Source organism: Lissotriton vulgaris, chromosome 10, assembly GCF_964263255.1.
Source record: "Lissotriton vulgaris chromosome 10, aLisVul1.2, whole genome shotgun sequence".
NCBI lineage: Eukaryota > Metazoa > Chordata > Amphibia > Caudata > Salamandridae > Lissotriton > Lissotriton vulgaris.
In genome coordinates, this window is record NC_141698.1 from 788495181 (window position 1) to 788510404 (window position 15224).

General features: G+C 48.3%; 1 protein-coding gene across 2 annotated transcripts in view; it reads right to left on the bottom strand.

Moving 5' to 3' along the window:
- LOC147688800 (ATP-dependent translocase ABCB1-like) overlaps positions 1-15224 on the bottom strand; it is a 205898-nt gene that overhangs the window by 118817 nt on the left and 71857 nt on the right. For both annotated transcript variants that reach the window (XM_086941716.1, XM_086941715.1), the window contains exon 8: positions 14493-14664. In XM_086941716.1, the coding sequence (XP_086797842.1) occupies positions 14493-14664 (172 nt within the window). The remainder of the gene's footprint in view (positions 1-14492; positions 14665-15224) is intronic.

Here is a 15224-nt window from a genome sequence, read left to right on the forward strand (position 1 = left end):
ATGCACATAATTTGCGCTTAAGCGAGCCTGTGAGCAGTCAGAGATCCTGCAGTGTCTTAAGATGCAGCGAGGTGAAGTCAATAACGCGTGTCATCAAAGTAAAGCCACTTTACTTTGATGACACGCGTTATTGACTTCACCTCGCTGCATCTTAAGACACTGCAGGATCTCTGACTGCTCACAGGCTCGCTTAAGCGCAAATTATGTGCATCGACCCCTGATTTGTCTCAGAAATTTGATAATAATTCACCTAACATACACTGGATGAATTCTACTGTGTATGAATACGTTAACCCTATGTGAGTGAAGTTCAGACGCTACATCCAACCTGGATGAGCGATCTCCACATTCGATAGTCAGGTCCCTAGGATACTGTGATCCTTCCAAGATCCTCTTGCGGATGACGATAATCCGCATACAGACTACAATATTTCTATACAGATCTGAACTGATTACAGTCCTGAGGATGGTTTCATCAAATAACTGCTAAGAAACCGAAACGTCGACTTTGCACTTCATCCCTTGCTTTGTTTTACTCAATGTGTTTTGGGATAGGTGTCTTTTAGGTTCTGTTGAGTCACTTAGCAATTTATTTTTATGTGTACCCACAGTCCTAAAATCTTATTCGCTTATTTGTCTGTATATGAAGTTGATTTTTCCTAATGAATTATTTGATAAAAACATTTTTTTCGTATACACCCTGTGTCTTTGTTTATATGTTTCATGTTGACAACACAATTTGATCAGTTTTGATTCACTCATTGTAAGGACGATAAATTGGTTCTTCTCATATTAATTTTAAATAACAAAACTTAGATTGAACAAAGTCCCTTGAAGGCATCTTTACCTTTCCATATGGAGTTTAGGCAAGAAGATCTTCACACTGGAGTTATCATGAAGGCTGCATAGAGTGGTGAATGAGATGCATCTCTGTAGGCCCTGACATTCATTCTAAGACGGAAGATAGATGCACAGGCAGAGAAGTGTTCAGGCTTGCACACTCAGATTGAGTGCATTTGATAATACACCAAAGCCACCAGCTTTTACCAAGCTATGGGGGTTAGATCATTCCAACTGAGTCTGACAGAAGGGCACTCCCACCATGCTTTTATTAGTTATAGAGTATTAGTGATAGATAGGAATATTATTCGGAATAATCAACATGGTTGAATTGTCCATGTCCACCATTCTAATAATGCTTATAACAATGAGGTATCTAATCTGTTTATTAATTGCAGTCCAGGTTTTAATTACAAGGATTAGATATTGGGGAGAGTAAGTGGTTTGCCCAGAATTACAGGATGCTACACTGATGCAGAAACTCGATCCCGGATCCCCAGCTCCTGAATAATCAGTTCTGGCCACTGCACCACATTTCCTCCCTTGTATAACACCATGTTAAATGAGGAACCGGAAAAAGAAAGGGCATTTTTTTTTTAGAAGGTAACCAATGGTAATGTGGGTTTATAGTTTTATTCTTTTTATTGATGTTTTTAAATCCAGTTACTTATGCCACAACCCAGAACCAGCTTGGGAAAAGTTTACTAACTCAAAAAACAAACACTCAATATAAATGAATCCCACACTGAAAGCAAAATCATCCTTCTCCACCCCCTCCCATTTCTTTTAACCTAACCCACTCCTGCACTCTCATGTAGTGTCATCTGGTAAATATTTCAATACCTTAACAAGTAGGGTGGTTTGTGTATGGCTTGTAGTAGAACGTGTCGTTAGTATCCTTTATTTCTGTACTGGATTTTTTTTAGTACTCTTAAATATTTGAGGCATGTGAGTTCTGTAAATTTGGAAGGGAGGTACCCCAGAAAGGGTTTCCAGATTGTATCAGAAATTCAGGGGTCCCAGGATAAGTGCTATCTTCTCCATTCCCAGTATGGGTCAAAGCTTTTTTAACCAGCCTTGTACTGAAAGTGCTCGCTTTTTCCGAGTGGCAAGAATTGCTTCACTGCTAGTAATGAAAGTCCAATTGTTTACCCTTCTTTGAAAGTGAGTCTGCTGGGCAATCTTAGTAACGTATGTGGAAAATCTGGGGATTTCCATGTGGAATGTATTATCTAATGCAGCAAACACTCTTTTCCATTAGCAATGGAGCCTAGGCAGGCCCAGGAACATGATATGGGACTCAAGTCTCACCTTACATTTTTCTGACAATAGTTTGCATGTGTCTGACAGCATTCCCTTCTCCTTTTTTCAGTAATAACCATTTTAAAGGCCTTCAGGTTTCAAGTTGGTGCCCACCTGATTTCAGGTTACTAATCCAAAGTCTGATTTGCAAATAGCAAGAATGCTCTGCCCCCCGTATCTGAAATTATTTTGTCAGTGATTCAAAAATCTTTATTTCGGGGGCGTGGCCAAGATGGCGTCGGAGTAGGACGCTTTCTCGAGCCTCTCCGACGCCGATCCTGCATAGCGGCTAATTGCGGGGTCCCGAGGCATCCTACCTGCGCTGTTCGATCGGCAGGGGCTGCCGATAGCTGGCGGTGTGTTCCGGTGTCCTCCCTTCGTCGGAAGGTGACCGGTGGGAAGCGAGAGCTGGGTGCTGAGCGGCGGCCTGCGAGGCGGCGAGGCGGCGGCCTCGCGTGATCTGGTGGCCGGAGGAGGCGGAGCAGTCCCGGGCCTTGACGCAGCACTGGCGCAAGGTACGTCGCACTGAGCGGGAGCGGCGAGGATCCGGACCCGCCGGCGGAAGGAGCGTCCATTGAAGGACACTGGGAGGGACGATCGGCAGACCGGGCCCGGACCGGTGACTGGACGACACCTGGGGCCGGCGGTAGGAACCGAGGGGCGGCCCCCTGAAACTCGGAGCCGATCCGAGCGCTACAACAACGGCCCGCCGGAGGTAGAGCAGGGGGGTTCCTCACCCCAGGGAGCGGCGGACCGGCGTGCCTGCCAGCGGAGGAAGGCAGGCGAGGTTGCGAAGTGGTGAAGCCCCATATCAGCGCAAGAACGCGCGCCACATTGGTGACTGCCGGATTTGGGCCTGATCAGTGCAGGTGGCTGGAGGGCCGATGCGAGGGCTCGCACACGCCTGCATACAGCGAGGTGAGACGCATTGAGCCTGGCGGCCGGTCCACGGTAGCGGCTGGCTTTAGATACCATCGGGGGCCCTGGTCACTGCTGATAGAGACTGTGGAGTGGCTTGCCATTACATTGGAGGTGGGCTTTTGCGGCGGCGCCTGGAGGAAGCGAGGCATTCGCAACTTGCCAATACGGTTTTGGGGAGCGGAGCGCTGTGCCTGCCGCCACCTGGATGGTGGGCCCTTGTAGCGGCCGAGCGCTTGGAGCTGCTTCGGAGGAACCCTATCGCTGGCTGACCGATCTGGATTGTCCCTGGTCTTGGCCGTTGAAGGGGACGCGTGCCGTATTGGGGTCCCGTAGGCCCTGAGCCTAGCAGTCTACCTTGAGGTGCAGGCCTCCCCGGGCGCCTTCCCCTGGATTGAATCTTGGACACTGGTACACCGACGAATCGAGGTGGCCTGGAAGGAGCGAGGCCGCACTGCCATAGGGGGGTACCTGACTGACCACTGGAGTGGACGAACAGCACCATCGGCGGGTCGCCCTAACGCAGTGAGTCGCCGTCCCGACTCCCGCCCTCCGAGTGGCGGTGACCTGGAGCCTGAGTGTAGGAGTGTGGAAGAGACTGACCACCATGTCCAACTCGCAACGCAGAGGGGGAAAGACGGGGAAGGAGGTAGTCCCCAAACCATCGCAGCAGCCGGCTTCCCCAGGGGCCAGTGGCTCCTCCAGACAGTCAGATGATGAGGCACCGGCGACTAAAGCCTTCATGAAAGAACTCTTCGCCACTATCAAGGACGATATTTCAGAACTCCGTACGCAGTTGGCCTCGGACCTCAGAGAGGTGCGGAGAGACGTGGATGGGATCGGCGAAAGAGTGGCGACGCTGGAAGACCATGATCTTAGCATGGCGAATGATGTGCATCAACTCCAACAGGACATCATACGCCTTACGGAGCAAAATCTGGATTTACAAACCCACGCGGAAGATTTGGAGAACCGCTCCAGAAGGAATAACATTCGTATCAAAGCGGTGCCGTGGGACGGCGAGGCAGGGGACCTGCGTGGGTACGTCCTGGCCCTGTTTCTCCAGATCTTGGAGGATGAAGAGGTGCGTGACATCCAGATGGACAGAGTGCATAGAGTGGGGCTGCCCAGGAGGGGCGGAGGGCCGCCTCCTGACATCCTTGTTTGCGTACACGACTTTCAGTTGAAGGAGACGATATTGCGAAAAGCGAGAACCACTACCTCGTTGCAATTTAGGGGCCATCGCCCCCAGCTTTACCAGAACCTGGCAGCGACGACCTTGCAGAAGCGGAGGGACTTCCGCCCTGTGACCGCCTTCCTCCGGGAACGCGGAGTATCCTACTCCTGGGGCCATCCCTTCCGGATCATCTTTCGTTGGGAGAATCGGTTGCGGCAGATCAACTCCCTGCGGGAGGCAAAGGATCTCCTAGGTATTGAGGAAACGGAACCGACGCAGGAGGCCCGTGGCTCCCCGTTTCGGAGGCGGCGGCGCTCTTCATCATGGCACAATGTGGGCCCAACCACAGAACGACGACGGCCGGATTCGGCGACTAGTGAGCAGGAGCGAGGGGCCGCAGTGGCTTCGGTGGCCTCCGCCACCATGACAGATTCCCAGATGAGCTCTGGTGCAGCGTGACCCCGAACTCATGGAGTGGCGTCGGAGGGGCTCTTGGCTTGAGGTCCCCGGGGCGCAATGGTACTTTTGGAGAAGACACCCCGGACTGTGGACCTGGGGGTCCCCAGGTGGACCCCCCTGCCCCGACCCCAGTCCAGTGGGAGACTTCTGAACCACGACCTACTGGAGGTTCAGGTTCAGTGCCTTGAGTTACATTTTGTTGTTCTTTGTTCTTGGGGGGGGGGAGGGTGGGCCTCTTGAAGCTCTGCGTATGGGTGTCATGGCGGGGTGGTTTGGTTTGGGGTTGGGGGTACGGGGGGTGGCGGCGGCGATGTGTGATGAGTGTATGCTGAGGATATTTTCGAGGACATTCTCCTCTATGTTTGTATATTGTTTCGAGATGTGCCTTTTCATGACCCCTGTGTACCTTCGGAACATGAATGCCGGGCGCGGCCTGCGGTATGACCATGTGGGCCTTTCGGAGTGGTTGTGGCTGGGATCCTCCCCTCGAATCTTTCCGTGGGCTTGGGTCCTGATGCATGTGCGGGGCCGGTGCGGGCACCGTGGCTGTCTGGCTGTGAGCATGGCGTGGACTCTGTATTGCCTCTTATGCCTGTCTGCATAGGAACTTGGAATGTAAAGGGCCTTAACTCTCCGCAGAAACGGCAGAAACTCTGGAAGTACATCATGGATCATCATTTAGATGTGGTGGCCCTCCAGGAAACCCATCTGGCTAGGAGGGATGAGTTGAGGCTTCGTCATAGGCAGTTCCCCCTTATCTACAGGGCATCTGCGGCCACGAAGCATAGAGGGGTGGCCCTACTCTTCCGAGCTTCCCTGCATTTTCAACCCATGGGCGTCAGGGTGGATAAGGAAGGTCGTTGGCTGCTGGTGAAGGGATTGTTGCGTGGCCGCCTGTGTACTTTTGCTGTGTTGTATGCCCCTAATGCGGGACAGAATGGCTTTCTGCAGGATCTGCTGGACAGGATGGGGGACTTTGTGGAGGGTCACTTACTCTTATTAGGAGATTTCAATATGGTATGGGACAGGGGTCTAGATAGTTCTGGGGGCCGCAGGGCAGACACTGGGGTCTTTTCAGATGAAACTAAACGTCAGATAGGAGACATGGGACTGATTGATAGTTGGCGCTCTCTCCACTCACAGACCAGGGACTACACCTTTTTTTCCAACGTACATCACTCGTACTCCCGCATTGATTATGTTTTGGTTAGTCAGGCCCTTCGGGGGGACGTACAATTAGCTGATATTCTTCTGCTCTCACTATCGGACCATAGCCTCGTGGTTCTGGGACTGCACTCGGCCACCGGGGGGGATGGTTGGCGGAAGTGGTATTTCCCGGCGGCTCTGGTGCGAGATGGGGAATCGTGTAAGGCCCTGCGCAAGGCGATTGGTGACTTCTTCCTCCTCAATCCACCTGCGGACACGTCGGTGTATACCACGTGGGACGCATGCAAGGCCTCTCTACGGGGCACGTGCCTCGCCCTCAAAGCGAATTTGAACAAGCTGAGTGTTATATCCTATCTTATGTTATTTTATCCTAAATCATTGTTTTGTTTTTGGCTCCACTTTGTTTTGTTTTATAATTATGGGGAAGGAGGTGTGTTATATCCTATCTTATGTTATTTTATCCTATGTTTCCCATCCTATGTTTCCCCATTGTTCATGCTGTTCATGTACTTGCTTCCTAGCACCTGGTTGCTAGGTTATTGTAGAATGTTACTCTCCTGATCTTCAGTTGAAGACTGGAGCTTCTTGGATGTGCACTCTGATGAATCTTATGCTGTACTTGAAACTCTTAATTAAACTTAATCTTTAAGTTTACCTCCTTCTCCTGTCCCTCCTTGGATACAACACTGAGGCGCAAGGAACGGGAGGCTCTGGAATTGGAACTGGCTTCCTTAGAGCAGGCCCACAAGGCGAACCCCTCCAGGGTGACTCTACGCCCTCTGACGGCGGTGCGAGGGAAACTGAGGGCCCATTACAATAATAGGGCGGAGTTTACTCTTCTGCGTCTTAGGCGCACCTCCTATTCCCAGGGCAACAAGATCGGGCGCCATCTTGCCCGACAACTCCGGGACAAGCGTGAGAAAGATTATATAGGGGGAATTCGCGACCACGTGGGCTCTGTTCAGCACAGAGATGCTGACAAAGCGGCCGTATTCGGGCGCTTTTATGCGGCACTCTACTCGAGTGACGCCCTTGATTCGGACGCACAGTCCAAATTCCTGGAGGGTCTGTCTCTCCCGAAAGTCTCTACAGAATGGAATGATTCACTGTCCTCCCCCATCACCCGGGAAGAGGTCTTAGACGCCATTAAAGGCCTGAAGCTGCACAAGGCCCCAGGGCCTGACGGCTACACGGCCCTCTTCTACAAAACGTTCGCCTCTGAAGTGTGTGACTACCTAGTCTCCCTCTTCAACGCAATGGCGGTTGATGGCAGAACCACGGACTCTATGGCCGAAGCACTAATCACTGTCATTCCCAAGCCGGGGAAGGATCCTACTCTCTGTACATCCTACCGGCCGATCGCGCTTCTCAACTTAGACGCCAAGCTATATTCCTCTATTCTGGTGGGTAGACTGCAAGATCTGATGCCTACTCTGATCCATCCTGATCAATCGGGGTTTATTAAAGGCAGGCAGACCCATGATAACCTGCGCCGCGTCATACACCTCATCGAAAAGGCGGAACGATTTCGCGTACCTGCGGTGCTAGTGGGGCTCGACGCGGAGAAGGCTTTCGACCGCGTCGACTGGGGGTTTTTGCACAAGACGCTGGTGGCCTTCGGTTTCTCGCCTTCTTTTGTGAGGATGATTGAGGCCAACTACAGCGGCCCTACATCTCGAGTATTGATCAACGGCCATAGATCCTCGAGTTTCCGTCATTCCCGAGGGACGCGTCAGGGATGTCCCCTCTCGCCCCTTCTCTTTGCTCTTAGTATTGAGCCGTTGGCTATAGCGGTGCGGGACAATGAGAGGATTTTAGGACTTCCCTTTACGGGCGAGCAGCACAAGATCTCGCTCTTTGCGGACGACGTCCTGTTGTCTATCAGGGAGCCTGCGCTGTCGCTCCCGCATGTCCACTCGGTGCTCTCCGTCTACGAGGAGGTGGCGGGCTTCAAGGTTAATTTCGATAAATCCTACATCCTGAATCTGACCCTGTCGGCGGGGGAGGTACGGCTGACCCGGCCGCTCACCCCGCTCGCCTGGGCGTCGGAGTCCTTGCTTTACCTGGGCGTGCGGTTGACCCCCTCCGTGAACGCCCTGTTCCAGGCTAACTTCCCTTCGATGTTCTCTGCTATTAGGGCGGAGCTGGAACGATGGAAGCCTAAATTCATCTTGTGGCTGGGCAGGATACACGCTCTTAAAATGGTGCTCCTTCCCAAACTGTTGTACCTCTTTCAGGCTTTGCCTATTCCGATAGGGTTAGATTACTTCCGCAGACTGAAGACTGTGATGCTGAAATATGTCTGGCAGGGTGGCCATGCAAGGCTTCCGTTTTCGGTCCTGCGGCGCCCACGCTTGGAGGGAGGGGTTGGCTTTCCGGACATGCATTTGTACTACAAAGCCGCCCAACTGAGGGTCATCGTGGAGTGGTCCCAACAGCTATCGGAAAAGCACTGGCTCCACATGGATCGGAGTGTTGCGGGTCGCTCCATCTGGGATTTGGCCTGGAAGCCTAAAGCAGACCGGCCCAAAAATGCCTACATTAGCACTCCCACGAGCACGGTATTGAAGGTTTGGGACACGGTGAGCGGTGACGACCGCTGGACCACATTCCCGTCCCCATTCACCCCGATTCATTTCAACCCGGCTTTTACCCCGGCCCTGGAGGAAGGTCCCTTTGACGCTTGGAGGGAGGGTGGCTGTAGATCCCTCACCCATTTATTCCATGGCGTCGAACCCCTCACTTTCCACAACTGCATGAGGGACTATGGCGTCCTTCCGACAGAACTCTACAGACATCTCCAACTCCTACATTGGGCGACGTCACCTGCCGTATTGGACGCGGCTACCAGACCCTTATCGAAATTTGAGTCCTTCATTCTTCACACCTCCACCATGAAGGGAACGATTTCTTTCCTGTACAAACTGTTGTTAGACTCTACCGTGGCACCGCGCTATCAGGACCATTGGGAATCCACACTGGGGAGGGACATCTCTACTACTGAATGGCAGGCCTTATGGAGAGATGTGACAACACATAATCACTCTACTGACCTCAGAGAAGCACATATGAAACTCATCTTTGACTGGTACCTGTATCCCTCTAAATTACACCATATATTTCCTACTGCTTCAGATAGGTGTTGGCGGGGCTGTGGGATGTTAGGAGACTTTAGCCATATATGGTGGGATTGTCCCGCCATCAAGCCATTCTGGGCTGAGATTCTCTCCCACGTAAAAGATATCCTGGGTTACCCGATCCCAGACACCATGGCCTTTGTTCTACTAGGGCTTAGGGACCCGCTGCTTGAACATCAGACTAGAGCGGATAAGCGTGTTATGTGGTTATGTTTGGGTGCGGCCAAGATGACTCTGGCGGCTGCGTGGAAGTCCCCGTCTGCCCCAGCTCTTTCCTTGTGGCATGCCCGATTGTGGAGTCTGTTGAGCATGGAACGCCTCTCTGACATCTTCCTGGGGAATTTTAAAAATTTTATGTACAACTGGGGCTCGCTTGTGAGATTTCTGTCCCGAGGCTTGCCTTCGGCTGTATGTCCGTCAACGCTGCGGTCTCTTCATCTTTTCCAACTTTGATTACGAGAATGTCTGCATTGCATTGTGTGTTTGTTGGTCGCCGCCACCGGGGGGAGGGTGATGTTGGGGAGGGTTGAGGGTGGGGGGATAGTTGGGGTAATTGTCTTGTGTTCTTCCTTTCTTTCTTCTCTCTCTTGCTACGACTGGCTATGACTAGGGAGGGTTGCTGGACTATGGGCGGAACTTGGGATGTTCTTTTGATCTATGGATGCCTGTTCTGGACTAGAAGCTGCACTGGGGGGAAACTCCCCCGTTGCTTGTCGGACTATTGTTAGCTACCTGTGAACTATGGAGCCCTGTCGCCCTTCTTTTTTGAATGCACCCTCCCTATTTTTGCGCCCCCTGTGTGGGGTTGAGTGGCGGTATGTCGCCTGTCTTTCTCCCCTTTTCTGATTCCCCTCTTACTGTTTCCCACCCCCTTTCCGTTTTAACTGATATACTGCAAAATAAAAATTTTACAAAAAAAAAATCTTTATTTCCCTCTTCATCAAATAGATCTTCTATTGTGGTGCATCTAGCTCTTGCCCACACATGATCTGGTTGTGTGTCTTTTGGAGAAGAGTAATTTTTCAATTATTGCGGTGAAAAGTGATTTGAAAGGGGTTAATCCCTTCTTTACTTCCACCCCATGACACAGTGCAAGTGTCACTCTAGTCACCAGTGAGGATTGTAGTCCTGATGGTGGGTTTCTTCTCTGGCCAGGGTACCTTCTAGATGCGTTTTCCCAAGACTAAGTGAGCTAAGAAGCACCATTGCTTTTCTGACTTTCTGTGGCTTCATTCTATCATGAAGTGCAACAGGGAGACTTGATAAGAATTGATTATATCTGGAACAACCATTCTTCATTGACGAATTAGTCTTTGTATTTCCTTTGAATAATTATTCTAGAACATGTCCCTTTTCCATATAAATGCTTCATTTCCCCTTTATATTTTGGTGAGCATTGTTAGAGGCAGTGTAAATTGTATGGCACGCATTAGGCAGAAAGTCATTGATAGGGTTGTCACTTTGATTTTTGCTATGCAGCCATACACCGCAGCACCATTATGTGCATGTGCCTTATTCGTAGATCACTTTGAATTTACTGTGTTAGGGGAGAACTATAAGTCGCAAATAGATTTGTCAGAGACCTGGTAACTTTGATGTGGAGGTGTTCAATGTACAGTTTCACCCTGATGACTACGGCCTTGCTGTCGGTTTGAGCATTAGATTTAGATTTTGAGATTTGATATGTTGGCTTTAAAGCCAGAGACATGGCTGTATTCCTGCAGCTGGGGCATTTGAGGGGGCTAGAACAGTCGGTGTTCGACCACAAAATAAGAACACCATCACATACAAGGTGAGTTTATACGCATCTCACTATGTTTTATTTCATTTTTTCTACTCAGTAGATGCTGAATGCAAACATTTCTACTGTGAGGGTTAATGTGAGTGATGACACGGGGCAACCCCACCTGATATTAAATAGACTAGAGACCCACTTTTCCAAATGGACACAGTATCCACTCAGTACCCATAAGAAAAACCTTTAATCGTACCTGGATGTGTCTATTGAGTGAGTCAGGAATTTCCATTTGCACCTCCCTGCCCTTGCTCTGTAGATATTGTTGATGATGGGTATAAGCTTTTTATGTTATGTCCACTCTACCCTGGAACAAATCTGGCCTGCTCCAGATGTAGCACATCCAGTAGCAGAGGGAACAGTCTAGCAGCTAGCACCCCTGCGAGGATGTTTTGCATTGGTATTTATTTAGGGTGGCACAAACCACATATGTTGGGACCCATAAAGTGCAATAGGTCTTACAGATTAATAGAGGGAAACTCTTGGGGATTTTTTTTATTTTGTAATCTATGTATGCATGTGATTATCTCACCTGATCTGAAGGGGTTCTCAGTATGGGTCTGTGTAAGGATTGTGCCTTTGTGACTTGCAGAATTGTTTTATTGCCCTTGCCTGCTGAATAGAGGTCTCTAGTGTGACTTGAACGAATTTGCTGTTTTAGTCTAATCTCCATGTTTCATTCAAGTCACACCTGATTGGATCCAACCTATGTCAGGAGTTTGCCTTAAAGGGTATATTGCAAGTGAGTATATTGCCTGCTTTGTTGCCCCCTCAAAGTACTTTTGTTTGACTTGTTCGGTTAATAATTGATACACTGTTTTGTCACTGTCAAAGTCAATATTCTTGCTGTGAGCTTTTGCAAGATCTTTTGGGATACTGTCCTTTCATGTATCCCTTTTAGTTTCACTTCCAGTTCTCCCTTGGCTTGCTTCCAATCGATGATGAATGATATCGAAGCACTTTTTACGTGCCCTCTTGCTGCAGCCTTTAGTGCATGTCAAAGCATACCTATTCCCAGTTCCCCAGGATTTGTTTCTGGTAGATAAGATTATATTGCATCCGTTATGGATTCCCATGTTGGGCACATCAACATGTTCTCACTGAGCCTTCACTCTCCTCTTGAGCAGGGTCTAGCTGGAAATTTACTATTTATTGAGACTGGTACATAGTATGAAATTGTTGTTGTAATGAAGTCCTCTTGGAGTGATGCCCAGACAAGAAAGCAGCCCAGCCTCCTATTGGTATTATGTGTGTGCGAATGATATGTGAAGTCTAGTTTATCTGGTTGTTGTCCCAGCCACTTGTTAATCAGGTGCATTTGGCTAAACCAATCTTTCTACTGTGAATGTCCCCAGGCTATCCTTTCTCAAAAAGGTTGGTTTCACATGACCCTTGGCCACAACGCATCTTCAATCTCAGAGAAAATAAATGAAGCCACAACCATACCTCTTTATTCAACACCTCCATATACACAGCCTCCTTCCCAGAAGGCTAGAAGTACTCAGAGATCAATCCCTTACTCAAGAACCAATCAGTTGACCCCAGTGAAATCAAGAGCTACCGACCCATCACCTTACTCCTCTTCCCAGCCAAAGTACTGGAAAAGGCCATTCACAACCAGCCACCTTGAGCAACACCACCAACTCAACCTCCCAGTCCGGAATCTGGAGCAAACCCCGCACTGAGACTGTCCCTGGCAGTTTCAGATGACATCCAAGCCGCCCTCAATCACGGAGAAATAGTGGCCCTGACCTTCCTTGACCTCTCAGCAGGGTTGGCTATGGGATTTCAGCTCCTGCTAATCACCAGTCTACACAGCATTGGGATCCAAGGGAATGTCCTCAGATGGATCACTTCTTTCCTAACAGAAAGAACCCTCCTTTCACCACCAAACCCAAGGACACTATCTGCAGGTCCCTCAGGGCTCATCCCTTAGCCCCACCCTCTTCAACACCTATAGGACACCCTTGGTCTACAGCAACAGATCCCACAGGCTCAATATCATCTCATACACAGACAACACACAACTTATCCACTCCCTCTCCAGGCACCACACCACCCCTAGATCTAGGTTCCACAGTTGCCTGACAAGCATCGCTGACTGGATGAGAGAGAAGGGCATTAAGCTTAAAACTGAAAAAACGGAAATCCTGATCTTCAGTAATAATTCCACCTCCTGGAATGATGCCTGATGGCCTACAGAACTATAACTTGCACCCTCCCCATTCAATCACACAAGAAACCTCCGCATCATCTTCAACATTAAGCTGACCATGAAATCCCAGGTCAACTTAGTCTTCCCAGCCTGTTTCTCCACATTGTGCATGCTAAGAATGAATCTACCAACATCAGGCAAACCGTCACACAAGCCCTCTTCACAAACAGAATCAACTACGGCAAGGCTTTCTAGTACATCATCTCCACTCTCCTTCTTAACAGACTACAGACCAGACAGACTCATCCTCCATCTTCCTGATGAATCCACATCTCCCCACCTCACCATTGGCTCCCTGTAAAGCAGAGATGCCAATACAAGATACTGACCCATGTGTACAAAGCCCTTCACAATGTGGGACCGGCCCACATCAATCACTGCCAGATTTTCTAACAACTGCCCGTACAACTCCATTCTGCCTCCCTGTCTATTGCCCACTACCCAGCATCTGCAGAAGCACCACTGGAGAGAGCTCCTTCTCCTACCTCGCAGCGAAAGCATGGAGCAACCTACCCCTGCAGCTCTGTACCACTCCATTGCTACCGGATTTCTGAAAAGCACTCAAGACCAGCTTCTTCAACTGAGCCCATTGCACCCTGCAAATGCTTACATACCCTTGCAGGTGATTAGCTATGCAGTACAAATCCCCAGACTGATTGAGAGCGGGCTTGATCAATTCCTTGAGAACTTTACTTTGGCCAGTATTTGATGTGATAGGATTTAAGAGGGTCAATAGGTGTGAACTATCTTGGAGTTCCAGTTTCATCCACCTGCAATAGGCATCCATTTTGTATTTGTGCATTCACAAAAAGAGGTGCCGCCATCAAATATAGTTGTATCCTAGAGCTGTATGTGAGGATTTGGGCGAAGTAAAGTAGATTACAAGATGAAACTCTCATCAAATTATTATAGGTACAGAAACAATAAAGTGTTAAAGGTTTTCCTGGACCTAAGAATTCTGTTCTTTCCTCATAAAGAAGGGGAGCTTATTGCAATGGTGAGTTTGGTTAAATAAATCTTACATTGAACCACAGTTGTTTGATGCAGATTTTAAAACGAAAAGTAAATTGCCACAAATAAAATTCCAAATTTATCTTTAAATTATTATCTTTTTGAGCCAGGACTGTTTTTAAACTTAATGATGGCCATTACCTAAATAGGAATTACCCTGTTGATTTTCACAGAGGATTCAGGATCTTTTTAGCGGGTAGTGAATCAGATCAATGTTTTGAAATTAATCAGATCTTAGATCTTCAGCATAGTTGCCAAGAGTCACCATATCATGAGTTCTCCCTCAAATTAGTAATTCAAAACTACAGCTCTCAGGATGCCAATGGCTACTGGATAAAAGACCTTGACTAACAGCTGTGGCTACATCACTTATTCACACAAACTTTACTTTGCATTGTTCCAATGCCAACAATACAAACTTAACATGAAGAAAGAAAATGCATCTTACACAATACATTACTTTATACTCACCATTGTCCAAACCGCCGCCGATGCTCCAAGGAGTGGACTAACAGATAAAATAACCAAGGTGAGCTTCCAGCCTTTCACAAATCCAATAATGATTCCAGTCAAAAATGTGGCAAAATACTGTACAAAAATACAAACTTTGTCTCCGAGTCCTTCGTTGATTGTATTAATATCACTGGAAAAGTAAACCACAGGTGGAATCTATTAGAATTTTTTTTAAGTCAATTAAATGTTAGCAACACTACATTCACTTACATCATCCCAGTTACCAATAAGTAGGTCAAGATAATGCATTTCTGTCTGTATTTATTTCACAAAAATTATTATATGATGATATTTTTATTTGTAAGAACAAATACAAAGAATTGGCAGTTGAAGGACTTGTGTATAGATTAAATATGAAATTCAAACGGATGAAGCTTTGTCACTGCATGTTTCCTTGTAACTGACAAAAATGATGACAAAGCAATGGCCTGTGCTCTGATAAATGTGCGGTCTCATTTATTTTGTAGCAGAACACATGTATAAACACATTGTAAATGGATAAATACACATTTTCCAAACTATGCAACATTGCTGTAAAATTGCGGTAAAGTGAATGACTTTATAATGCATGGAGGTGTACAAATCTGTCTCTAATTTATTTATTACAGTTGAGTTGTGTCATCTCTAGTCACCTGCAATAAGAAAGTGGCTTGGCTGATCAACTGTTCTAACATATTACACTTAAGTTGT